Genomic DNA, 23,423 nt, shown 5'->3' with positions numbered 1-23,423 from the left:
CCGTGTGTAACGTGGATACAGCCGGTAGCTTCGATGCCTGCTGTTACAAAAAGCTTCTCTCTGTACACGGAAGTGCATGAAGTATGGAATGAAACATTAGGCTATATGAAGCTGACAAGTGGAACTCTAGTACTTAATTCTACTTAATTCCAGGGATTCATAAAACTCAAATCATCAGTGCCCTGAGTAAAAAAAAAAGTCACGTTTTGAGGATGCTACTTGACCCACTACGATGTCCTGGCATTAACGACAACTCCTCCTACGCTCCTCGACATAGCACAGTCTAAGCTTTCTTGCTGTTGTTTGTTATTTAATCCTGTATTTCGTCGCTCTTTTTTCTCCTTTCCATGTCTACTCTTTCTCCTCGGCACGAGTCGTCTTCCAGAAATTGGTGGGCTCTCGCAAAATCCTCTTCCAACCCTTCATTTCATTCCGACAAATCCTCCTCGCGCGACAAGAAGAAATTCAACACGATTGCTTCAGCAATTGGCCTATCCAAATCGAAGAAACATCCCTCGCTAACCATACAGAGCCCACCTCCCGCCATACTCTCCGTTAAATCGCATTCATCTCCCTTAACCCGCCCCCAGTCCCCCCCAAATCAACATCAGCCCAAAAGACCTCCTTCAAAGTCCGTTTCCTCCACGTCAGATTCCATCGAGCCAAGAACTCCTTCGGATCCTAGAGATTCAGGCTCTCAGCGTCATTCTCTGCTGACCCTCTCCGATACAGACCCGTTCGCAGCGAGAAATATATCACTGGCCTCTCCATCCGAATCTAGCCGACTCTCAGCTTATTCCGGTTCCTCTATCCCTGACTATCATGTACAACCCAAGAAGTCGGACGCCCAACCTCCAATTGATCGTCATTCGTACGCTTCGTCTTCGCCTCAATCTTATTTACATCCTGCAGAGGATATTTCACTCCCAAACGGCCCGTCTTGGATTTCTGAGCTGCCCAATTACTCTAGTCTGAAGAGGTATGTCCTTAGTCTTCGTCGAATTCTGGGGTGATTAACCTGGAATTTTACAATAGCGACGAGAATCCAACCATAGACGACCGAGTCTGGGACCAACTGTATGACCCAGCCAGCATGGATATCCTGATCAAATCCAGTTCTTCGACCACCTTGACCGACCACAATCGGTTAAGCTATCCTGACCGTGAAAACTTCAGTTCCTCACGACCCCCCGTGCGCGCCAGGGGCATGACCGTCGGAATCGTCGCTCAAAGGTCTAAATTTCTCCACGATGAAAGAGAGTTAAAACCGCCGTCCCCAAAAGTCAATCCTCCACCCACTTCATTCAACCACCGTGATCCAACCTCTCCTTCTCCACGTGTCATCGTCCGCCAGCCGTCATTACAACGCATGGGTCTTCCTGTTACGGCCCCTCCCAGCCAAAAGCTTCCACCACCACCTCTTGCAAATGACCAATTGGAAGACCGACCTGCCACTCCACGACGCACACGCAGGGACTCCGTATCTTCCATATTCTCTTCCTTATCCCGTGATACCGGAATGCACAATCAACATTACATCCCTCGCTCTAAGACTCGAGATGGAACCTCACTGACATCGGAGGAGCGGGCGGATTCTTCAATGATGTTAAAGAGAGCCGTGTCACAGCAGTCGCTCAAAGGAACGATAACCCCCTCTAAGACAGACACATCTGTGGAGAAGGTACCTAAGAAACAACGTTCTTTTCACCAGATCCGCGTACCTGTTCCGCCCATGCCCACTCCGCTGCGCCACACTAGCACATCCACACACGAAGGCCCTCAGGTCACAGAGTCAAAAAGGGATAGTTTGAGTAATAGTAATAACCCTCCTAACCCCGTACGCAAGCGCTTGTTTTCAGGATCTAGCATGCGCCGGCCTTCGACGTCACAGTTCACAGTCCCTGAAGACGATACACGATCGGTCTTCAGCATCCCGATTGAGACAGATTATGTATCACGAGCGTCGCGGAAGTCAACGGGTCCAGCTCAACAGTCGATTCAAGTCTCTTCGTTCTGGGATGAAGTCGATCCGCCTAGTAGCCCTCAACCCTCTTTGATGGACTATACGCCCATGCAGATTATGTCCCCTGCGGAGATGTTGAAATTGGAAGCGAGTGTTCAGGAATCCATGGAAGTGACACGATCTAGAGGACTTTCAATCGCGTCGGCGTCTTCTACGTTTACATCCGAGTCGGAGCACACACCATCTATCATGAGTGTTACGTCTCAAAGTCTCGGGATATCATTGACGAGTAACCCGCCTGGTCCTTCACGATCTCATTCCATGCTCGTTCCTCGGAATGAGGATAGTATTTCCTGCACTTCCGTTCGCCCATCGACATCACAAGGTTCACCCATGGTGGGGTTGAAAAGTTGTAACGACTGTAGTACAAACGAGCCATCTCCAAACCCCTCAGAGGTTGTCAGCCTTTCTCCCCCACCTCGACCCAGACGAAAAACGCACCATCCACCACTTGTTGATCACAGTCGACAAATCAACGATTTCCCTACGATGGTGTCATTGCCACCCCCCCCGCGGTCGCGATCGAAGAGCTTAAGATCCAACGCTTCTGCGTCGCTCAAGTCGACACCCACGGCGATGACAACACCTCCGGTAATGTCTATGACACGCAAGTCGATCGTAAAGAAACCGTCATTCCTCCATATAGACGACGATCAAGTCGACCACACTCGCGCAACTAAAGCTCCGGAGCCACAACTTCGGGCCAGTATCATCTTCAAACATGAAGACAGTTTCCTGGACTTCGCAAGAGACTCGCTGGATACTTTACAGAGTGACGAATGACCTGGTGACCGATCAACAGTCCTCTATATCTTTATTAAATTTATGTTCCTTGTTTTGCTGCTATACACCTTTCTTCTAGTTACCAAATTAACCTACTCACTGGACGCTCTTCTGCGATTGATATATCTTGTTTTACGTTTAGTTTCTTGTCTTTTCTTGCACATCACTACCATGGATGACCGGATATCAGTCATTTACTCACTGTCCTTTTTCTCTTCATTTCCATTACATTACCCCCCTCGGGAATATCTCAAGCTCAGCTGTCACCCTGTCCTACATGTCTTTTTACTCGTAGCCCAAGTGCTTACTTCCTTCCTGCTTGTCCTCTATAGTTCCCACTACATACGTCTATAGCTTGTCTCAAGTAAACAGCAGCTGATTCAATTATTGATTGAATAGAAAGTACATCACAATCACAGCGTATGAATAAGATCTTAACCAAGAAAAAGACGGCAAAAAACCTCCTTCCCACTTTTTTTCAATCAGTCTCATCTGTGTGGTATCCTGCACGTCTCATCGCACCCAATTTATGCCGAGCGGCATTCAACTCCTTCTCAAGTTTCACGATTTCAACCTGTTGCTCCATCTCCCGCTTCTTGAACTCAAGGACAGCCATATTCTTATAATCCACATCCTCTGCCTCCATCTGTTTGGCCGCCACCGCTTTGACTTGCCTAACCAGTGCTTTACAAGCGTTGGTCACGGCTTTAGCTGCATCTTCCAATCGCTCTTGAGTTTTGGACATCAAATTTGCCTTGACTCGTGATGCAGCCACGAGTTGAGCAGTCGCTGCTGCTACCTCGTTGGATGCAACGATGAGTTGTTCGAGAGTGTGTGAACCCGAAAGAACGCCATCAGCACTTTCGATAAGAAGAGTCGTAGCGAAACCGACGGCTCTGGCGGCAGAGATGAGACCCTCTGTCCAACGGTTGTGACGTTTGTAGAATTGCTGGACGGTGCTGGAGCCTTTGCCTTGCGCAACGATCTCTTGTTGAGACTCGGTTGCTGCTTTGATGAGCCGTGCAATGGCGCTAGTGATTGCTTTGGCGGCCTCTAGGATGGAATCGTGAACTTGGAGATCCACAGCACTGTATTTGTTATGGTCTCGGGGGCGCTTCATGAGCTCTTGGAGACGTTGTGTGGCTTTCTCGATGACGAGCGCGGCATTGCTCATCTCATTCTCGACAATGTCCCCGATATTACCATTGGCTCGGGCAAGAGCGTCAGATTTAGCACCCTTGGGTATGAGCCTGTCGACGACTTCCGAGAGTTTGGTAAGGGCACCACGGACGTTGCCGTTGCATCGCATAGCAACATCTTTACGCTGACCTGGTGGCAGACGGTCGACGTTGTACGACTGGACGTTCAGGAAGAAGTGAACAGCGTATTGTCCAACGACATTGGCAGCATTGACGAGTTTGTCGGAAGCGTCGTCATCACTTGCCAACCGTGTAACTCCCTTCGTACTGGCAAGAACATCGGTGACAGATTGGGCCAACTCGTTCGCAGTTTTGATCACCTCGACGTGTTCGCCACCTTCTTCCTCTCCCAAAAAGAGATTGAAAACGGTCGCAAAGTCTGTGGCGTTGTTCATGGACTTTTCAACCATTGATAGGGCTAATTCTGGCGTGTAACTTTGGCTTCCGGAATCCGGTGCTTGTAAGTCCCAAAGGGATTCTTCAACCTTGAGTTGACATGATTTCAAGATCGAATCTACATATAGAAAACGTCATCAACATGGCTAACATGAACGACAACCAAAGGTTCATACCAATGATACCATTCAACTCTTTGCGATTATCCAAAATTAGCGTGTCAATTTGCGCGTTGGTGGTCTGGTCGATCAAGCCACGATCCTGATATAAGTGGTACGTTGTCAATGTCGGTCGACGCTTCAAGAGACCTTTTCGATCGACTTACCCTTTGTTCGTCGGCGATCTGGTTGAGTGTATTGTTCATCTCTTCATTGAGAATTTGAATTTCTTGGTCCTTCTCTTCTCGGATACTCTCTAACTCGGCTTTGGAATCATCTAACTTAGACAGAAGATCGTCGATTTGCAATTGCTTGGCCTAATGGAGAAGCATGTAGAGTTGAACGAAGCCAGACGTAAAAGGAGATGACATACACGCAAAGAATCTTCCAATTCTTGTAGCTGTCTGTTGTACTTGGACATGATATGAGAAACTTCTGAGCTCTTATCACGCGAAGCATCTTCGGCTCGTTCATTCGCAAAGTTGATCTCCCTTCGTAAACGATCTGTTTCCTCCTTGTGTGACGATTTCTGCCTGTCGACGTCGAACCTAGCACGATCCCGTTCCCGAAGCATATCAGCGAGCTCCAGATTCTTGGCCTTCAGATCTCGCTCCATCCGCTCCATTTTATCCACAGCCTCTTGAGCAGAATTGGCTTTGAGTTGGAACTGCTTGAACTTGGCAAGCATATCGAGGTGTTCTGTCCGTAGCTGACTGTACAATTTCGCTAAAGCTTCATATTTGTTGCGCCATAATGTGACTTGGTCCTGGAGTTGTTTGATCATCTCATCTTTGGATGCCATTTGAGAGCTGATATGAGTTGAAGCCCCTGCCATCTCAGTTTCCAGAGCCTTGACTCTCTAAAAAACTAGTTAGCAATATCACTAGGGATAAAAGATGTAGAGGAACCCTATCATATTGTTCTAAAAGAATCTGATCCCGCTCGTATTGCCCTCTCATCGCCAATAGTTCGCGTTCCAGTTCGCCGGCTTGCTGAGCAGCTTGGTTACGATACATTTGCTGTTGTTGTAGTAGAAGCTGCTCTTGAGCACGCCGTTGATTTTCCTCTTGTTCTCTTTGCCTTCGCTCAAACTCGAGTTGCTGTTGTCGCTCCTCTTCTAGCCGGCGTTGTTCTTCATCTTCTCTGGCTGCCTGTAGGGCCTTCTGCTGATCTTCATACTGCTTCAGAAGGCGTGCTTGCTCCTCTCGTGCTTTGGCATCCGGGGAAGGAACAGTCGGAGGAGACGTTCTCGCTGCTGTAGTGGGGCGCGCGGGCAAATCTGGCGCGTCCCCCGTATCCATCAGATTAGGCGGTTCCTGTGCAAGGATGAGCACATCATGATGATTGGAATATAGATCAACTCACCTGGCCCAGCTTGGGTACATTGATCAAACCGGTCAAGTACTTCAAGTTTGAACATTCATAGTAGAACTTGCGTAGATTATAATGCTGCGTGGCGTAGCGTTGTCGCAATGGCTCCAGAGCATCAACGTCATTAGTCCCTGTAGTCCTCATTAGAAGAGCCGTTGACGGCGGTAGTTAAAGTAAGAACCTACGGCGATACATTGCTCGCATCATACTTGTGATAAATCTGTAGATACCCCACGACTCCTTCACCAGTGGGACAAGGGCTGAGATTCGACATTCATTATTGTTTGAGTGTCTGAAGTGAGAGAAGATCATCTTCTGAAAGGAGTCGATCTGGTCTTGTAATCCCATGAGGTCAGAAATGGTTTCGTATCTAAGATTGCTAGTTTATTTCCTTGCAAACAAACAAATGGAACGGTACATACCCCTCGTTTGGGTCGTTGATTCCTTTCAGGGTGACATACTCTTCGTATTCAAAGAGCCCGTTGAATTCAGGTCGAATCCGATGGAAGCGAAGTTTCGACAGAATAAATTGGACATACGTTCTGATTAGAGGACCATAGCCTGAAGGTCGAAGTTCAGTGTCGCTTCGGAGAAAGGGTGATACTGTGCACCTCTCGCACCGTCACTAGAAACCGCGCGAGCGCAAGTCTCCAGCCACGAAGTTTGACCATGAGCCTCTTTAATTGTCTTCGAGTCAAGATTGAGAGGAGGTGACAGTGAAGATTCAACAGCGCACGCACGACTGGGTGTCCTTCCTGAAGAACTTTGTGCACGGTAATGAGCGCTTTGAACGTTTGAACCTCATCGGCAAGGATAGGCTGAACTCGCAAGCCGCTCCAAAACGATATCGAGGAATGGTAATCCCAGGTGAAGACAATACATTCTGGAATGGCTATAAGTACTTGAGTTTGATAGATGAATTCATGCCACGCACTTCGGACATGTTTTTGCTTCGGAGCAGCTTCTTCTGGACTAGTAGCTTTCTTGATGTTTACGGCCAACTCCGCTTCCGCCTTATCCTTGTCTACGGGTCGAGTAGGAAAGTGAATGTCGTCGTTCATGATGAGCGCCCTTCACAATTCGGTTGAAGGTCGTGCTTCGAAGTGCAGTGCTAATTGCGGCTGCGGTACAGAATGTGGACGGGAAATCGGGTTACAGACAATAAGATCAATGAGATACCAAGGAAGAGTCTGAGTTAGCCAAATTTAAGGACCCCGCGTAGGGTCAAAAGTAGGCGCAGTCGTGCGAAACTCTTCCAAAATGAATCTTTTATTTCGTCCACAGTTCCGATATCATTCCGCTCGATTTAAGCTACGGGCGTCCAGCACAATTCGTAACGGGTTCACTAGGCTTGTCCATTCTGACAATGCCAATGTTCCCTCAATATACAAGCCTCGACGGGAGCCCTGGATGAGCCCGACCATGGTCGCTGTTGGCGTCATTCCCATTTTCACGTTTGCCCTCGGAACATGGCAACTAGGGCGACTCAAATGGAAGATAAATCTAATTGATGAACTGCAAGAGAAACTAGAACTCCATCCCTTAACACTCCCTAGTAAAATCAAGTGAGCAGACGGGTTTTGATTATGACTTATCTAGTTCAATCATTTTTCAGTCTTTCAGTTCTCCCCGAGTTTGTCTGGCGCAAGGTAGTGCTCAAAGGAAGATGGGATCATGAACATACAATGCTTCTATCACCCCGTGTCAGAGAAGGAGTACATGGAGCACATGTGGTAACTCCGCTGGATCGAGAAAACGGAACAACGGTTCTAGTCAATCGAGGGTTTGTCTCCACTGAATTCGCTCAAAGCGCGTTATTCTGTAAAGAGAAGGGGGAAGTCGAATTTACGGGTATGTTGCGAATGTCCCAACCGCGTAATATGTTTACTCCCGACAATCGTCCTGAAGAAGGAAAATGGTACTGGACAGACGTAGAGGGGATGGCAGAATTCGCAGGTGGAGAAAAGCGCAAAGTACAACCAGTTTACATCGAACAAATCTTCGGTGAGTAACATCTATCTCCTGCTATGAGCTTGTTTGAACGATCCTTTCTGTCAGATGGACACGCCGGCGACGCAGCTTTTTGTCTGAGTAAAGGTGTGCCCGTGGGTCGGCCAGCCACAGTCGACCTCCGAAATGCGCACTTGTCCTACGTTATAACCTGGTATGTTCTGCTTGTTGCAACAGTATGTAGTACTGAACATGCCGTTGTAGGTACGGCTTATCTGCCCTAACAAGCCTCCTCTTTATCCGTTTACTCATGAAACGAAGGAGCACCCGTACCCGTCAATTACCGCGTTATACTTAGAGGTAAATCTAGCCAAATGTCATAATTGATTTGATACAAGCAGTCTGAATAATGAAATCAGTTTCGAGGAGTAATGGATGGCATCTATTCTGGCGAGTGAAATTCCTGAACTTGGGCGACGTTCGCCCCATGCTCGGGTGTGAAATACTGCATGGTTCATCAAACAATGAACTAGGCCTGTTGGGATCAATGTTATGCGAGTGTGACTATTCTTCTACAATAAAGGATTCCCGCCATTTTTCCAGTAGTTTAATGGAGCACTATTGTGGCATCTTTGTGGCCCATCCCCTTCTATCCTCTCCATTTCAATATGGCATGGGAAGTCCTGACTTCATTGTCTAGCAACGTATCATTGGCCCACTATAAAACCCTCGGCCATCGTGCTGAGATCCCAAAACTCCTTCTCGTCATACCCGCAACAAAGTCATTCCTTCCTACGTTCAGGTTCACCAACACAGGCGGCGATTCACCGAGAGTGCCGCATTTTAATATAGCGCGTATTCTGACGGTTCAGAATATATCGTTTCAGGCAGGAACACAACTATGAGGGGCGCATTCATTTCCGGTACTATCCATGTTGACCGCTACAGAAAAGCACACTCAAATGACACTCCCTCTCCAATCGCAGTGGGCGATGAGGTTCATCGCCCTTCAGAAGCTCAGGGATGGGCACACGCCAGGAGAGCAGTCCACTCTTCCAGTCCCCACCGAACTGCAGTAACGCACGCAGTCCATCCAGTACTTCCCCTCTTATCCCACCTTATTCCCATCAGTCTGATTCCCTGATTTAGATGCACCAAAATGCTCCCTTATATCCGCCTACGGCGCGAGTGGATTTGTTTTATAACTTCGTATCTCGGGAGTCCAGTACTCTTGTGTGTCGCCTCCCACGAACTCTTGCGCATGATCTCATAATAACAATTGTCTGCAGGATACACCCACTACCCACATAAGAAATGCGGCTCCTGTCGTGGTAACAGCAGATGAGACAGATGAACTAGGTGAGTCTCCCCACGAACCGACTTTCCGATGCTCATATTTCTTCTGTCTTGGAAGCTCGGCTTAATAGCGACCGCTTTGCTAGAGTGAGAGACTCGTTGACCTTGCCCTACCTCTCTCGCACTCGAACCCAGTCTAAAGCGAAGCCACCGATGCTCTACCTTCCTCCTGGTATCAACCAACAGGACCGGCATGTCGTTGTGGAACAAGTCTACTCTGGTTCTACTTCCAATGCAACGCGTCGCTCCACCCCGCCTCGAAAGTTACCCCCGGTACACCGGGAGAGTCCGAAGCAGCTTGCACCCCTACCTCCTTTCGATCCTTATGCTCGTCCACGTGCAGACTCTCTGTCTGCGGTGAGAGAAGATCGCAGGCTTTGTTACAGTCCCCCACCGAAAAAGCAGCCTGAGCGGAACCCCACAACGCATGCCACTTCTGACACGAGGTTGAGGCGAATGAAAACAGTGAACGACCTATTTGGTAGGATTAACAAACGGGCTGACGCTTTGGGACTCCGAGTCAAGACTACTCAGAGTCGTTGCGACCATGATCCACTGGCATGATCCAGCCTGTGGTCGGAGTAGTTGCATCGAATCTCGGTTTTACATAAGATCTTTATATCTTTATGGGTAACATTATCACAATCTATGTATATATAATATGCCAATTTTGAATTTATATCATTATGCACTGCACATACTTATAATCGTTACTCGATGCACTGGATGCATGCGTCTTCTGCAAAGTCAGCGCTTTGATCTTATTTCACGTGGGACGGTTAGCCGAGCAGCAGTTCTGACAACTGCTGGTTGTCCACCAAATGCCATGTCTACCAGCCTCTCTGACTTGGATGGTGCCAACCACTTACCTGTTCCTAATACACAAATCACTTCCAAGAATAATCCAAATCCTCGTTTTCCTTCCGATCTCGGTCGACGAGCTTCGCGCAGCAAGAAAGCCCCCGGAGATGACTCTTCACGGAAGGAAGAAGCGGGAAATGCTAGGCTCGCAGATGGTTCTAGCGGGAAAACTACGGGTCGAAGAGTAGTTTCAATTGACGCGAAATTAGGCACCTCGTACACCAGCAGTTCGGCGAAGCATCGCAGAAGGATCCATTCCATCAGCTCCTCAACTTACCATCCTGCGGCCATTTCTCAGATGTTACAACAGGACGAAGATGATAGTTCGAATCCGTTCTCCGACGAGTATGAACTATGTGAGTGGCAAACGCTTTACCGAATCATAAGATTTTCCTCACAGCCTCAGTAGCGCAGGAAGGCGAGTAGCACCGCTAAAATCAAGAGTATTCCTTTTAACTCTATCTCCAGATTCTAGAATACTCCAGGATGTAGAGCGTGCGGTAAAGATGAAGGCTCGTCGTGAAGCCCGTTTGAAGGCCGGAAAGTCGAATCACAACCGAGCCAGCCTAAATTCGAGTCCTTCTCAAACAAGTTCATCTCCTTCGAAACTCCTTTCGATTATCCCAGGTTCTCCCACTGGTACTGCGTTTCCGAGTAACGGTTCTCCTCCGGTCGACATTGACTTCAGTCCCTCCACTGAAACTACAAATTATTCTACTCCTCTCGGATCGAGGAAGATTCCTAGTCATCCAGTCCCTTGGTCCTCTGATGACGGCTCTACCCTCGATTGGTCAGGAATACCTGAAGACGATAAACATGAACGGCGTTGGACATTGTCTATATCGAAAGGCAAGGGCAAGGATAAAGAACAATTAACAAGTGTTATGTCCATCGAGAAACAAGAGAATATATATTCCAGTGAGTCACTCAATAACTACGACCTCAACTTGCTCAGGAACGATCCAAAGCCAAACTTTCGCGGATAAAGACCTTGGCTTCACAGCATACTCTTCAGAAGGCTGCTATAACAAGCGACCAGTTGCAGCGTCGTTACCACTTGGCTTATACCGCCTTATCGAGTGGCTCCAAGCGATACAACCTTGCAAAAGTTGTGAGGTGGTTTGACGATCAAGATAAGATTGTACAGTCGGCACTCACGAAAGCGGAGCCACTGACATGGTTGAAACATCTCGCAAGGAAGGGTCCATCATCAGGTTGGCATTTATCAGCATTGATCATGGAGGAGTTTCTCCAAGCACAAAACGTTCGCGACACAATGACTACTATACCCGAGGATCCAACTCAAACGTCACCCAAACCCTCTTCTCACCACCACAGTGTACCCGCCTTTCCTTCTCCTTCTCTAGCTTCCTCCCGTTTCTCAGCACAGCCATCATCGAGGCACAAATCCTCAGAAGGACGTATTTCATTCGAGCCATTTGTAGAGACACGCCGTCAGTCGCTTGAGTCTCGCAAAAGTGTCGACTCTGCTCCGAGCAGTCTCGTCAGCGGCGCATCAATTCCGAATTGGTCATTGAAGGCTCCGGACATTTTGTCTCCAGGAAATAGTGCTCCACATCTAGATAGTGCTCGTTATCACGCTGCGAGTGGCAGTGACAATGCTGACTCACCTCGGAATTCTGTCCACGGGCACTCGGATGATAGCGGTCGTAAACCCAAGCTACTTTCCCTGCAAGTAGGCGAAGTGATTGAACGTCAGAGGAGCCAGGACTCAGCTCACGATGCTTTCTCTGGGGAAGAATCTCGCGTGCAGAAGTCCTCGCCCAAGGACGGAATGCGATCGCAATTCAGTCCAAGTCCTCAGTCCCCTTACAGACCCACCTCTTTGAAAAGCGAAAAAGCTCTGAAGTCGCCCTTAGACACGTTCTCAAGTCGACCGAAGGTCCGAATATCGCTCCCGCCGCCAATGAGGGATTCTGTGGAAGTGGACCATCTGAAGGAAGAAGAGGAAGACGATATCAAAGCGGATCATGAGTATCGATTGAAAACTGAGTACAGCACCTTTCTCCCTTCAGGCTTTCTCTGGACTAAATCACCCGCAGGTTACTCGAGGAATGCAAAGCTCAGAATTTGCGGGTCCGCGGATTATTGAATCGTATAGCAACCGGTGTGAAGGACTATGAAACATGTCAGACTATCCTGATGACTTTTTTGGGGTTGCCACACACCGGTCTTTCCCCAGAACTCATGGACGCCTTCATGCACGACCCAGCGGCGGTCACAGGGCATACGAGACGGTACACTGGTTATAAAGCAGTTGATGATATCCACGCTCGCTTAGCTCGTCAACGAGCGATCTTTCGTGCTTTTCTCCAGCAAGATTCAGGGAAGGGGGGGTTTCCGATTACGCATGATGTCCTGCAAGATCCTATCACGGCTTTAATAGAATCTATAACCCAATTAGAAGCGCATCGGAATGCCATTACAGAGAAGAATGCAGAAGTATTAGAGATATTGGAAGAAACTCAAGCAGTGCACAATCAGGTTAAATATGACTATAAACGCACTGCGGCTTACGCTTCGGTTATATATCCTGAGGTAAGGTATTGCACCTACCTCCAGTGGCTTTCGCTCACCGTGACTTCTGTAGATCTCCCAAATTCAAGCTCTCGAAGAAAGCTACAAAGACCACTACCAGCACTTTTGGGAACTGGGTATGAACAGCCTAACGTTTATCTTGGACGTTGTCGCACCATTCTGGAGAACATACGGCAGGACGATTGGTGTTGACGTCCAGGACTTTCTTATAATACCTCTCTATCGTAACGAGTTCACCGGGGAGGCGAAGCGGTACCCTATCACTCACGTACCAAAACGATCCTTTCGCCATTGGGTTGCCTTGGCAGTTCTTTTCTGTGGTTGCGCGCTCCTAACGTTGCTCCAAGTGTATTTTGGGCTGTCAATGTTGTCTCATCTCAGGCTGCAGCCCATCACTTACGTACGTTGGGTAATTCTACCGATATTTTGGGGCGTGATATTAGGACAGTGGATTCTAGTGGGGATTTCGACCTGTATTGTTCTCCTGCAGGCGGTGACTGTGTGTTGGTGGCTGGGTTGGTGTGTCGGGCTATTTACGTGAGGTTCGGGATTTTGGTGAACATAGGACTCGCTCGCTTTCATAGAGAATGACTATTACTAATTACCACTTGTTACTTATAGCGTATTATTATTATGGTGTATGTATAAATGAACAGGATACTGTACGTGAGTTGCAAGTATGACATGTAGGAGGCGTACAGTATGAAGGTGTTCTTGGAACTTTTGGCTGTTCCGGGGAAGCCCGGGATAAGATACGGCCTGTTCGGGTGCGCCGGCTATGACCTCCGATCGGAGAAAGCCACGGCCAGCCTGGGTCAGCATCACGTCTGTTACAAGTAGTGTCATGTAAGTGAAGCCGAGAGAATGAGGGATACAATTGCAATGGAGATGTGGGAATCGTACCAACAGGTCCTTCATGAACGTAGTTAATTTACATGAACTATGTATTATGTCGGAAAAGGAATTTCGGTGTATAAGCGTTTATAAGCGTTACGCCTTTTCTCACAAGGGAAATTAGCCTTATGTAGCCCTTACGGAACCTTATTTGCCTTACAACCGCGTGTCAGAGATTTTCCGGGAACCTCATAACCAGGTGTGTGAAAATTCTCGGCCCACTTATTAACGATTATAAGCCAAATAAGGCTTTATAAAGCCGAAATAAGGCTCCATAAAGGGTAAGGCCACCTAGTAACGCCTTGTGAGAAAAAGCGGACGTTTATAAACGCTTATACACCGGAATCAATATTTCCGACAATTATTACATGGGAATTGGAGACTGCGACAACATAGTACAACAGTGGAGACTGAGAATTGAGGATAACGAGTTGTCGAAACAGACCACATAAAGCATCAGAAATCAGAAAGTGCGAGTTGCGGGCTTGTGGCGTACTGAACATGTCATTCTTTGGAGGGGAGGGCAAGGAAGGAGACCGTCGAGTGGCTGTTTTGCTCAAAGCACACAACAACATCATCCCAAGTATCGTCTGAGAGTTCGCCATCTTCTTCGAGTAGCTTGACGGTGTGTGCATGCCTCTGTGGAGAGTCGTAATGTTGCACCATAAAGAGAAATTCTTCTTCGATCTAGCCTGATGTAGAGATGAATCAGTACGAGCAACAAGAACAAATCACCATAACGAACCTTGACTGTTTTCACTGTTCAGCTCCTTCCAGCTCTCCTCAGAAGCGGTGACCATATTTTTCTTGTCGTCCCAGTCAAAGCCACTCTTTGAGCGAAGCCATTTTACGTCGGCATACATATCTTTCAACTAAAAACAAATTCAGATAAGTAGAATGAAATGTATATAAAGACGTACCTTCTTGAAGTGATCCTGACACTTCTTCGCATTTTTCTTACCACCTTGAGTACCATTGATGAGCAACAACAGCTCATCAGCCTCCATCTGCTTGCTTTGCTTCCCCAGCGGCATTCAACAATGTCTTGATCATGCTTTGATCTTGATGTGGGTACCAGGCAGTTTTCTTTGGTTATCGGACATGAGGGAAAAGGGGAGGAGAGGGAGAGAGGGAGAGACGACGTGCGTGTAAAATACGAAGTGGGGTGGGGCAACTGCACTTTCCGCGTCGTGCTGCTTAATAAGCAACCCACGGTTCACAGCCACCAAAAACATGGCACCTGGATGTCGCGTCGCGTCTCCAGCCGTTTCTGACGGTTCAAGGCCTCTAACACAATAAATACGCTATCTATGATGTATCGTAGTAAATGCTGCACATTTCCGGAATTGGGCGTGCTGTGGGACCGTTCCCTCCACTTGACGCAGCGTTTCTCGTACAGCGCGACGCGTCGTCACAGTGTTACTCTGCGTTACACTCGTGCTTGCTGAGAGTTAGGGGCGACATCTTCGAAAGGTTAACTCTGTTTTACTGGGTTGTTTTTGCTCATTTTTTTTGCGCGCATTAATGTTTAATACCAAAAACATTGTATTTGTCCGGAGGGATTTTTGAAATTCCAGTTGTGTCAAGAGTTACACTCACGAACACACCCTTACTGGTGGTCAAATAAAAATCCCTCCGGACAAAATTTAGATATTTGATTCTAAATGTGATTCAAATACTTTATTTGACATGAAACTGTCTGAGGAAAGTGTAGTTTACAGGGCCGCACTTCAGAGGAGGCTTGAGGCGGAGGTGATTAAGTAATCGTTATTTTCCCACATCAAGCAACAAGTGTAAGTTGCCCCACCCCATACGAAGGCCATGCGTGACGAGCCAACGCGACACAGTAGGGTATTTCACGTGGGATAATGCTCGGTCTGACGGGCGGCTTTCATTTTGGCGCGTAAGCCCAGGCGGTAGCCTCCTCACTTTGCTAGATCTGGATTCTGGAAGAGGTCTTAGCGAGAAGAAAAGGAGTGGTGCCAAATTCCAATATGTAGTGCGATGCAATGTACTTATAAGAGCTGCAAAGCATTCCTTGACCTTCCTTCGCCTAGCGGCTGAGTTGAATGTATCTAAAGGTGACATTCAAGTTAAACAAACACGATTCAAGATACTTAGCACGATCACGACAAACAATTGACAAACAATGCTTTGAGCAATTACAAGGCTATTGATCGCCTAGTAAGAGTAGAGAGTCGAGATTGCTCTTAGGTTCCGAATTCTGCCTCAAGCTACTTACATAAGCATTGTACCGAGTATCGGTCTCTTACTGCATACTTTAATTCTGTCACCAAGTCATCCACAAGTCCTTGCTAGGTCACTCGAATCCTGAACCAGATGTTCCAGGGCTTGCGTTTGACCACGATAACACGCTTTAGGATATGTCGTACCCTCCTTTCGACTCCTCCGATACCTCGTCTGCGACACCTTGACCACCGTCTTTATTCTGATTCTGTCAAGACTCCATCCCCCCCCCCTCTTACCAAGGTAACGCCAATTGAAAATCTTCTTCTCAAAAGTATCCAGGCAACAGGACCGATTTCGTTCGCGACTTACATGCAATTTTGCCTCTCACATCCAACGGAGGGGTATTACATGAAGGAATCCAATGTAGTATTTGGCTCTCAAGGAGACTTCATTACAAGCCCTGATATCAGTCAGGTTTTTGGCGAGGTGCGTGTTCTTTAAGCTGCGTTGAGGCGACTTTTGTGGATGACAAGCATTCAAGATGTAGTTAATTGCTATATTCTTTCTTTCTCAATGGAAAAACGCGGGTTCGCCGTCTACAATCCGAATGATTGAGCTTGGACCGGGCAGAGGAACACTAATGGCTGACATGCTGAGAGTAAGCAGCCAGTTCTTCAACGATCGTCACCTTACCTTCACTTCTCAGGTTATAACACAACTTACACGGACCATGAAAGCACAAGTTCAAGTTCAAGTTCATCTCGTCGAGAATAGCTCTGCAATGCGTGCGATGCAACAGAAGAGACTCGGCAAACAGGGGAATCTAGAGATACAATGGCACGCCTCTATAGACTCCATTCCTCCGAGCGGAGACATCTACACCATGTTAATGGCCCATGAATTTTTTGATGCACTTCCGTTTCATGTTCTGAAGGTTCGGATGTCTCCCATCTAATCTCGTGATCTCACATTACTGAATCCATTCCCCTTCACAGCGAACGGAAGAAGGATGGCATGAGGTTTTAATTTCCTCTTCCTCTTTCGCTGAACCACCCCTTCCAGAACCTCAATCGTCAGTACGTTACCCATGCTTCTACCCCGTTCTCACTCCCGCACCTACCCCCATCTCGACTCTACTCGGCACCTCATCTCCGCGGTTCCAGTCAATACCTGTTGGGTCGTTCCTCGAAGTTTCCCCCGTCGCCTTTAAAATAGCTCACAAAATCGGCGAGTTGCTCAGGAAAGGAGGATGTGGTCTCATTATTGACTACGGTGGGGACACGTTTTATGACAATTCTCGAAGGGTAAATATCGTTCCCAATTCCAATGTGAGATGAAGCTATAATGAAATCTATGTTTATACCAGGCCTTCAAAGACCACAAAATAGTCGATTTCTTCCATCGACCCGGAGAGTGTGATCTTACCGCGAACGTGGATTTTGCGTATTTGAAAGAAGCGGTAGAGGATTCGAGTATGCATCTCTTTCAATATCTCTGAGTCCATTCACCGAGCTCAACGTCCCTCCAAGTGCCGGTGTACAAGCCCTTAACACAAAGCCATTTTCTTCAGGCAATGGGGCTGAAGGAACGCTTACTGAAGTTAATGAAAAACCATCGTACTCGGGATCCTGAAAAGGCCAAAAGAATAGAAGAAGCTGCGCTGAGGTTGGTTTCTGTTTCGCCGGACGGGGGCGAGATGGGCAATCAGTATTCCGTTATGGGGATTAGCTCGAATGATGAGCAATCATATCCTTTCATCGAATAGAAACGAGAGCGGGAATAGTTGTGCCTGCGTCAATGGACAACGAGAGCGATGCATTGGTTGATTTAGACCCCCCCCCCCCCCCCCTTTTACATTCAGACCCAGGCCTCAAATGAAGTGGATTCCTGGGTTCAGTTGCAATGGGCATGGATGCAGATTATTGTTGGGATTCAAATTCTTCTGTGGACCTATATGCATATCTAAATTTGAATAGACAAAGCTGAGGTTGATATTAGCGACGGGACGGAGTAAAGTAAGTAAGTTACATGCATAAGTAAATAAGGATGCAAGGTGTTGGATTGGATAATTATGCAACACGGCGGGAGCGTGCTACCGTCCAGATGATGCCCAAGCTTCCTGCTCGCTCTGAATCCCATAAACCAATACAGGATTCTCTGTGGCTGGAGGTCTAGTGTCGGAATAGGGGGGTTCGTCGTCTGCTTCAAACACTACCGGATGCCGCACCAGCGGTCTTCCTAACTCTGGATCTTCCTCATCTTCACTCTCAATGTCAATATCCAAACTGTACCCAGCTCGCCTTGCAGTGTTGATATCGATTGGTTTCGGGCGTGAAAAAATAGATTGCCCTGACCTGGGGGAAATGTGTATGAGAAGGGACTCAAAAAGACGTGACCAATACGTACTGCCTCATGACCGCAGCTAAACGACTAAACTGGAGCACGTTGCGTGCAACGAGGAGCAGCGTGTCTAGAATCTCCTCCTCTTTACTCCCTGAGCCGCACTTCGCAAAGGCCAGAACAAGAAGTGTCAAAGCACAAAACACCGTCAAGACTAAATCCACGACATTGAATGGTGACTTCCAGAATTGCTTTACATAAAACAATATGGGGAAATTATTCTTCATCGCAAGGCGACAAATTATACTCACCTTTCCGAATGCAACAAGTCGTATCCCAACTTCCAATATCATAGATACATTGATGATGACCTCCAGAATGTAGAAAGCAAGTCCAGGACATCCGTCGGTGATACTTAGGGCTATTGTCGTAATGGAGAGTGCTGCCATTGTGAGATAAAGAAATATGTAGACCCTCGAATGAACGAATCGGTTCGCGAGACCGCGAGTGATCTCCTTCCGGGTGAGGGCATAGATGGAGCGGGTTGGTCTGGATATCCATTTCTGTGAGCACTGTATGTCAACCATGGTTGAGAAGGAAAAGAGTTTACTTTGGCTGCCCTGAGTTTGATTCTTCGTGAAAGTCGTGGTTCAGAGGGTCCGACTCGCCGTATTGTAGGTCGTCTGGGATTTCTGCTTCTCGGTGGGCCATGACATTTGTAGGGGATGGAGCGTGGGAACTGTGTACTGAGAAGTTCAAATGGGCCAAACATCAATAAACTCGGCACTGCGCTTGACGGACAACAGTCATCCGATTTGTCTTGAAACAGCTAATTTGCTGCTCTTTCCCAGTTCTACAACAATCCCACTAATTGATACGATTTTGTCAAGATGGGTGGGGGTGATCTTAATATGAAGAAGTCCTGGCATCCTCTCCTGCTGAAAAATCAGGAGCGGGTATGGCTAGAGGAGAAGAAAGCGGTAAGTTGTCATTCCAATTTCAACGTCATTTATGGCTAACATTTTCATTGCATCATAGCTGGAAGAGAAAAAGAAACTTGATCAACTTCGGAAGGAGAAAGAAGAAGAGCGTCAACTACAAGAACTTCAGCGACTACAAGAAGAACAGACTGGGAAGAAACGGACAGAAAAGCTGGAATGGATGTACACGACTCCCGCTACAGGAAGTAGTCAGAACTCAAATGACCTCGAGGACTACCTATTGGGCAAAAAGAGGGTAGACAAGATACTCACTGCTGACGAGAATGCGAAGGTGTGGAGCCAAAACTATAAGAAAGCTAATGGTGAACTAAACCTTTTCTGCAGCTCGGTGCATCGCACAAGAACTTTATAGCAGTCCAGAACGCCAATACTGCCCGCGACATTGCTGCCAAACTTAGGGAGGATCCATTATTCGCCATCAAGCAACAAGAACAGGCTGCCTACGAAGCGCTGATGTCCAATCCTCTTCGTCTGAGGGCAATGCAGGAGCGAAATGGTATCAAACCCAAGAAGGATAGGAAGGAAGGAAAACGGGAAAAAGAAGAAAGGAAGAGGCTCAGACGTGAAAGAAAGGAAGGGAAACGGCGTGAACTGGACGACAGGTATTCACACTCTCTTAGCCCCTACGACGATGAGAGGTCATACCGGCGAAGGTCTCGATCCCGAGATCATCATCAGAATCGGCGCTCCTCCAGTCCTTACGAAAGGAGGCGCTCTCCCCCGCCTTATTCTCGTGGGGACAGTCGTCGACTTGAACACCATAGTGACAGGCCCCGCGACAGTCGCGGCCCGGAACATTGGTACAGAGATACCGATGAACCCCTTGAAGATGAAGGTTATGGGTCTCGTAGTAGACCTAGCTCAGATGAAAATAGGGCTGATCGAGACGTCGGCCGCCGCAGATCGAGAAGTCGAAGCTTCGACCAAGGTTACAGGAAACGATCTCGGAGTCCCAGCCCACGTCAAGAAGGTTATCGCTCGCATATAAATGCAAAGAGGCCCCGCACTCTACCCCGCGCTGAAAATCATCGCTCAGCTGCACCTCCGCCTCCGCCCCAGCCCATCAGTAACCGTACAGCACGCCTAGCGGCGATGACTTTCGATGCTAAGGCCATGGACGTTGAACGCCAAGAACGTTTAAAGGCTCTGTTGGAGAAGGAAAAGGCGGAATTGGCCGCTGATGAAGCGGCTAGGCTGAAGTCAAAAGGCACGGGCGACTTCTTAAGCCACGAACAGAAGAAAGTCTTCGGCGGATCAGGTGGTTTGGAAGAGCGGATCCGCAGAGGGCGAGGCGGCATGCTCATTGACGCGGACTGATGTCTTTTTTGTTTCTTTGGTTTGCTTACTTTTTTGTACATTTTCGGCGACTTGGTAGCTAACTGGTGGCATATGAAGAGTTTAGTGCGTACAGGCTTCCTTGGAGATCCGTGTTATACACTACAAAATCCAATCGAAGGCATCTTCCTTGTGCTCTCAGGTTTTCTACATCCCTGCTTCAATTCTCCGATCCAGAGGACGAAGCAGAGGATGACGAGTAGGAGTAATTGGACAAAATGTCCGTTGGTGTCCGACTCGATGAGAGCATTGGAGGAGTGCAGAGTAATAAGGTCCTAACGAGGTTTAGAGGGAACCTCAGTGGTGATCTACTCTCGCAAGATGACTGATGTTTGGGGTCCAAAACCTGAGTCCCACTCTCAAGGAGTGCCCCATATAATGCAGAGGAGTTTCACTCACAAGTACAGGTGACGTGTTGACCTCCGTCTCCCATCTCAGCTCTGAGTTAGCAGCAGACAATGTCTTGAATTTCCAGTGAAGATCCTTTGAAACTCGGTCGGGGATACGTTTTGACTGCGCAACGCGGGGATATGCGAGCCCATTCTTAATTCCCAGCGCGTCAGGGTGGCGGTTGCGGAGGGGAAATTTCGAATACCCACCCGGACACGATCTGAAGGAGGTGTAGCGAGACTTTCTGGAAACTGAACGGCGGAACGAGGCATATTCATTATTCAAGAGAATGGCGGGTATAGAATGCGAGTAATGCGATTGACGGTGGCGGTAGTGAAGAAAGAAGTGAGGCTGGAGATCTCCGGCTTGGATTAGTCTAATCGGAGGCGTCCAGTCACCTGGTGTTTGCCCTTCTCTCTCATCAACCACCACTTTTCTTCTCTTATTTCTTTTTGTCCCATGCCTCCACGTCGTGAACCTTCTCAAGTACCTTCTCGGACTGAGAGCCCAACTCCTGACGAGGACGAGGTTGGGATTGATTTCATCTCATTTCATGATGAAGCTCACAGCGCGTTCAGACACCCTGGTTTGACAACGTAGACGAGCTTCAGCAACATGTAAATTTTCAAATCTCAAATGTACCCCTATCCTGAAATCGTCGTCGTTCCCATTTATTCAGGGTATCAACGTGCAAGACATACTCAAGCTCAAGGTGTCCATTCCCGTATTCCACGCGTCTTTTTGTGCCATGATTTCACGCTCCTATCCTTAGTCTGCTGCAATCAATACTGTTTCGGGAGTAAATATGACGACTAGACGTCAAATGCTAAAAATCAAAGTGATAAGCAAATTCAGGTCCGGCTATATGCGCACTCACACCTTCGTAATCAAGGGAATGTCCGAAGCCAAGGTCGAAAAGATCAAAGTGAAGCTGCTTCCAGTTACCCGAGCGTGTAAAGACTTATGTATTCATTCAGGAAGCTGCCCACAAGATCCTCGTCTGTTGACTCACCGTATTCATTTTGTGCGCACACTGACCTTGACCGTTTGAACTTCTAGGGATCTTCTTTTTCTACTGGCGTAGAACTCCAGGATAAACGGAAACGGGTCTTTACCATCAGCACTGGTAGTAAATCCGTAGATGGTATCTTAGGCGGGGGAGTTATGTCGCAATCAATCTCAGAAGGCAAGTGGCAGTCCTCAAAGGAGTAAATAGGCTATTAACGGAATTTAAGTTTACGGAGAGTTTCGAACCGGAAAGACGCAGTTAGCTCACACTATGAGCGTTGTCGCGCAACTTCCTCCTGATCTCGGCGGAGCATCTGGAAAGGTGAGCCTCCAGTCTGATGGCCATCGAAGGACTCAGAATTCATCGACCACTCTGTGAGGTCGCGTACATCGACACAGAAGGTAGGTCCTGATTATTTAAAGAGTCATCAAGAAACCCCCTCATCTTTGTTAACAGGAACCTTTCGTCCAGACCGTATCAAATCAATTGCGGATAGATTTGGTGTAGACGGTAACATGGCACTCGAAAATATTCTGTACGGTGAGTATTTCCATATTTCGATCCTACCTTTCATTTATTCCCTTGTCAGCTCGAGCCTTCAACAGCGAGCATCAGGTACGACTAACTTGCCTTCTTGAATATCTTATGATACTATCATGAAATCCTTTCTGTGATAGATGGAACTCATCAATGAGTGTTCTCAACGTTTCGCTGAAGACAAAGACTTCCGCCTTCTGGTCTGACGGGTTTTCGATTGTTCAGCAGACCCTTCTTAACCCATGTCGCTTGCAGATCGTGGACAGCATAATGGCCCTGTTTCGCGTAGATTTCAGTGGTCGAGGGGAACTGGGAGAAAGACAACAAAAGGCACGGCTCTTGACCAGTGTTCATTAACCGAAGGCTAAGTCAGCTCCCCCTAGCTCGCCCAAGTAGGTTTCCGATACATTCAAAAGAGGGTTACTTATCAATACAGATGCTGTCGAAACTCACGAAACTATCTGAGGAATACAACGTATCGTATCGGTCGTCACTCACGCTTTTCGCTCTTTCATTAATTTTCTCTTATTCTGTCAGATCGTGGTCCTCTTGACCAACCAAGTCCAGTGTAGGTGTTCCATACCTCGATTCTTTAGAGTATTGCACACTCGCGCCACTGAAATGTTCCTTCAAGCTGACCCTGGCGCCACAATGACTTTCGTTGCTGGCGGTGCTCTGAAACCCATTGGCGGTCATATCTTGTCCCATGCGTCCGCTACAAGAATGTTCCTTCGTAAAGGTATAAACATTCCTCCGCTTGTGGTATCTTGACATTCAAACCTTTCATCAGGTCGAGCGGAAGAACGTGTGGCAAAGCTCGTCGACAGTCCTGACCGCCCTGAAAGTGAAGCTTCTTATAAACTAGACGAAGGTGGCTGGGCAGATGTTTGAACTCTGCTGGGATACAAATGTGCCGCTTTCCTCTGTTTCACAGCAGTCTATGCTTTGTGGATTCATGCATTCACCTGCAGGTTTCTTCGCTCCTGACTATCGTCCTATATGTACTTAGAATCCCGTAATTTGCTGCCAATTCATATTGTGATCATTCCATTCCGTATAATAAGGAACCCG

At 47.7% G+C, this 23,423-nt stretch overlaps 13 protein-coding genes across 15 annotated transcripts; 9 read left to right on the top strand and 4 right to left on the bottom strand.

Annotated features, from left to right (window-relative positions):
* Positions 1-210: 210 nt before the first annotated feature.
* Positions 211-3,220, top strand: E1B28_000850 (uncharacterized protein). The gene is made up of 2 exons (XM_043146727.1): positions 211-979; positions 1,036-3,220. The coding sequence occupies exons 1-2, from the start codon at positions 348-350 to the stop codon at positions 2,804-2,806; spliced, it is 2,403 nt and encodes an 800-aa protein (XP_043015432.1). The 5' UTR covers positions 211-347; the 3' UTR covers positions 2,807-3,220.
* Positions 3,221-7,168, bottom strand: E1B28_000849 (uncharacterized protein). The gene is made up of 11 exons (XM_043146726.1): positions 6,865-7,168; positions 6,671-6,813; positions 6,542-6,617; positions 6,353-6,491; positions 6,116-6,300; positions 5,925-6,061; positions 5,468-5,875; positions 4,933-5,418; positions 4,727-4,876; positions 4,578-4,662; positions 3,221-4,519 (listed from the first exon to the last, which is right to left on the bottom strand). Exons 1-11 carry the CDS (start codon positions 6,989-6,991, stop codon positions 3,285-3,287), a joined length of 3,171 nt encoding a protein of 1,056 aa, XP_043015431.1. The 5' UTR covers positions 6,992-7,168; the 3' UTR covers positions 3,221-3,284.
* A 22-nt stretch (positions 7,169-7,190) lies between these two features.
* On the top strand, positions 7,191-8,238 carry E1B28_000848 (uncharacterized protein; the record flags this gene model as incomplete). Its single annotated transcript, XM_043146725.1, has 4 exons — positions 7,191-7,495; positions 7,546-7,934; positions 7,989-8,094; positions 8,145-8,238. The coding sequence occupies 4 exons, from the start codon at positions 7,191-7,193 to the stop codon at positions 8,236-8,238; spliced, it is 894 nt and encodes a 297-aa protein (XP_043015430.1).
* Positions 8,239-8,781: 543 nt separating this feature from the next.
* On the top strand, positions 8,782-9,800 carry E1B28_000847 (uncharacterized protein; the record flags this gene model as incomplete). The annotated part of the gene is made up of 5 exons (XM_043146724.1): positions 8,782-8,803; positions 8,867-8,976; positions 9,030-9,113; positions 9,170-9,239; positions 9,295-9,800. 5 exons carry the CDS (start codon positions 8,782-8,784, stop codon positions 9,798-9,800), a joined length of 792 nt encoding a protein of 263 aa, XP_043015429.1.
* A 146-nt stretch (positions 9,801-9,946) lies between these two features.
* On the top strand, positions 9,947-13,335 carry E1B28_000846 (uncharacterized protein). 2 transcript variants are annotated; one of them, XM_043146722.1, is made up of 6 exons: positions 9,947-10,453; positions 10,507-10,515; positions 10,566-11,015; positions 11,066-12,110; positions 12,161-12,656; positions 12,709-13,335. In XM_043146722.1, exons 1-6 carry the CDS (start codon positions 9,967-9,969, stop codon positions 13,195-13,197), a joined length of 2,976 nt encoding a protein of 991 aa, XP_043015427.1. In that variant the 5' UTR covers positions 9,947-9,966; the 3' UTR covers positions 13,198-13,335. The 2 variants fall into 2 exon arrangements, with proteins under 2 accessions (XP_043015427.1, XP_043015428.1); XM_043146723.1 differs by having other exon boundaries at positions 11,066-12,656.
* Positions 13,336-13,882: 547 nt separating this feature from the next.
* On the bottom strand, positions 13,883-14,185 carry E1B28_000845 (uncharacterized protein; the record flags this gene model as incomplete). Its single annotated transcript, XM_043146721.1, has 1 exon — positions 13,883-14,185. The coding sequence occupies one exon, from the start codon at positions 14,183-14,185 to the stop codon at positions 13,883-13,885; it is 303 nt and encodes a 100-aa protein (XP_043015426.1).
* Positions 14,186-14,237: 52 nt separating this feature from the next.
* Positions 14,238-14,584, bottom strand: E1B28_000844 (uncharacterized protein; the record flags this gene model as incomplete). Its single annotated transcript, XM_043146720.1, has 3 exons — positions 14,238-14,242; positions 14,296-14,422; positions 14,471-14,584. 3 exons carry the CDS (start codon positions 14,582-14,584, stop codon positions 14,238-14,240), a joined length of 246 nt encoding a protein of 81 aa, XP_043015425.1.
* A 1,220-nt stretch (positions 14,585-15,804) lies between these two features.
* E1B28_000843 (uncharacterized protein) lies at positions 15,805-17,637 on the top strand. Of its 2 annotated transcripts, none has more exons than XM_043146719.1 (6): positions 15,805-16,226; positions 16,288-16,398; positions 16,447-16,674; positions 16,736-17,044; positions 17,107-17,212; positions 17,270-17,637. In XM_043146719.1, the coding sequence occupies exons 1-6, from the start codon at positions 15,891-15,893 to the stop codon at positions 17,503-17,505; spliced, it is 1,326 nt and encodes a 441-aa protein (XP_043015424.1). In that variant the 5' UTR covers positions 15,805-15,890; the 3' UTR covers positions 17,506-17,637. The 2 variants fall into 2 exon arrangements, with proteins under 2 accessions (XP_043015424.1, XP_043015423.1); XM_043146718.1 differs by having other exon boundaries at positions 16,282-16,398.
* On the bottom strand, positions 17,574-18,805 carry E1B28_000842 (uncharacterized protein). Its single transcript, XM_043146717.1, has 4 exons — positions 18,691-18,805; positions 18,392-18,629; positions 18,147-18,331; positions 17,574-18,094 (listed from the first exon to the last, which is right to left on the bottom strand). Exons 1-4 carry the CDS (start codon positions 18,789-18,791, stop codon positions 17,833-17,835), a joined length of 786 nt encoding a protein of 261 aa, XP_043015422.1. The 5' UTR covers positions 18,792-18,805; the 3' UTR covers positions 17,574-17,832.
* Positions 18,806-18,970: 165 nt separating this feature from the next.
* Positions 18,971-20,398, top strand: E1B28_000841 (uncharacterized protein; the record flags this gene model as incomplete). The annotated part of the gene is made up of 3 exons (XM_043146716.1): positions 18,971-19,060; positions 19,119-19,352; positions 19,406-20,398. The coding sequence occupies 3 exons, from the start codon at positions 18,971-18,973 to the stop codon at positions 20,396-20,398; spliced, it is 1,317 nt and encodes a 438-aa protein (XP_043015421.1).
* An 867-nt stretch (positions 20,399-21,265) lies between these two features.
* E1B28_000840 (uncharacterized protein) lies at positions 21,266-21,578 on the top strand (the record flags this gene model as incomplete). The annotated part of the gene is made up of 3 exons (XM_043146715.1): positions 21,266-21,334; positions 21,385-21,423; positions 21,486-21,578. The coding sequence occupies 3 exons, from the start codon at positions 21,266-21,268 to the stop codon at positions 21,576-21,578; spliced, it is 201 nt and encodes a 66-aa protein (XP_043015420.1).
* A 93-nt stretch (positions 21,579-21,671) lies between these two features.
* DMC1_2 (Meiotic recombination protein dmc1) lies at positions 21,672-22,558 on the top strand (the record flags this gene model as incomplete). Its single annotated transcript, XM_043146714.1, has 8 exons — positions 21,672-21,731; positions 21,784-21,804; positions 21,866-21,992; positions 22,042-22,136; positions 22,195-22,216; positions 22,272-22,355; positions 22,405-22,430; positions 22,493-22,558. 8 exons carry the CDS (start codon positions 21,672-21,674, stop codon positions 22,556-22,558), a joined length of 501 nt encoding a protein of 166 aa, XP_043015419.1.
* A 415-nt stretch (positions 22,559-22,973) lies between these two features.
* DMC1_1 (Meiotic recombination protein dmc1) lies at positions 22,974-23,243 on the top strand (the record flags this gene model as incomplete). Its single annotated transcript, XM_043146713.1, has 2 exons — positions 22,974-23,091; positions 23,143-23,243. The coding sequence occupies 2 exons, from the start codon at positions 22,974-22,976 to the stop codon at positions 23,241-23,243; spliced, it is 219 nt and encodes a 72-aa protein (XP_043015418.1).
* Between the last annotated feature and the right edge of the window lie 180 nt (positions 23,244-23,423).

This window comes from Marasmius oreades, chromosome 1 (assembly GCF_018924745.1).
Source record: "Marasmius oreades isolate 03SP1 chromosome 1, whole genome shotgun sequence".
Classification (NCBI taxonomy): domain Eukaryota; kingdom Fungi; phylum Basidiomycota; class Agaricomycetes; order Agaricales; family Marasmiaceae; genus Marasmius; species Marasmius oreades.
The sequence above is the reverse complement of the archived record's forward strand: the minus strand, read 5'-3'. Positions and strand labels throughout refer to the sequence as shown.

Excerpts from the sequence above, each read along its gene's own strand:
- E1B28_000850 (XM_043146727.1), top strand. The coding sequence starts at position 348 with ATGTCTACTCTTTCTCCTCGGCACGAGTCGTCTTCCAGAAATTGGTGG. Across the intron at positions 980-1,035 it reads AATTACTCTAGTCTGAAGAG|CGACGAGAATCCAACCATAG; the intron begins GTATGTCCTTAG and ends ATTTTACAATAG.
- E1B28_000849 (XM_043146726.1), bottom strand. The coding sequence starts at position 6,991 with ATGAACGACGACATTCACTTTCCTACTCGACCCGTAGACAAGGATAAG. Across the intron at positions 4,877-4,932 it reads AATTGGAAGATTCTTTGCGT|GCCAAGCAATTGCAAATCGA; the intron begins GTATGTCATCTC and ends CTTCTCCATTAG. Across the intron at positions 4,520-4,577 it reads AGAGTTGAATGGTATCATTG|ATTCGATCTTGAAATCATGT; the intron begins GTATGAACCTTT and ends TTCTATATGTAG.
- E1B28_000846 (XM_043146722.1), top strand. The coding sequence starts at position 9,967 with ATGCGTCTTCTGCAAAGTCAGCGCTTTGATCTTATTTCACGTGGGACG. Across the intron at positions 12,111-12,160 it reads GAGTATCGATTGAAAACTGA|GTTACTCGAGGAATGCAAAG; the intron begins GTACAGCACCTT and ends AATCACCCGCAG. Across the intron at positions 12,657-12,708 it reads CTTCGGTTATATATCCTGAG|ATCTCCCAAATTCAAGCTCT; the intron begins GTAAGGTATTGC and ends TGACTTCTGTAG.
- E1B28_000843 (XM_043146719.1), top strand. The coding sequence starts at position 15,891 with ATGTTCCAGGGCTTGCGTTTGACCACGATAACACGCTTTAGGATATGT. Across the intron at positions 16,675-16,735 it reads TTCCGTTTCATGTTCTGAAG|CGAACGGAAGAAGGATGGCA; the intron begins GTTCGGATGTCT and ends TCCCCTTCACAG. Across the intron at positions 17,045-17,106 it reads TTTATGACAATTCTCGAAGG|GCCTTCAAAGACCACAAAAT; the intron begins GTAAATATCGTT and ends TGTTTATACCAG.
- E1B28_000842 (XM_043146717.1), bottom strand. The coding sequence starts at position 18,791 with ATGGCCCACCGAGAAGCAGAAATCCCAGACGACCTACAATACGGCGAG. Across the intron at positions 18,630-18,690 it reads TCAAACTCAGGGCAGCCAAA|ACCAACCCGCTCCATCTATG; the intron begins GTAAACTCTTTT and ends ATGGATATCCAG. Across the intron at positions 18,332-18,391 it reads GACTTGTTGCATTCGGAAAG|CAATTCTGGAAGTCACCATT; the intron begins GTGAGTATAATT and ends TTTTATGTAAAG.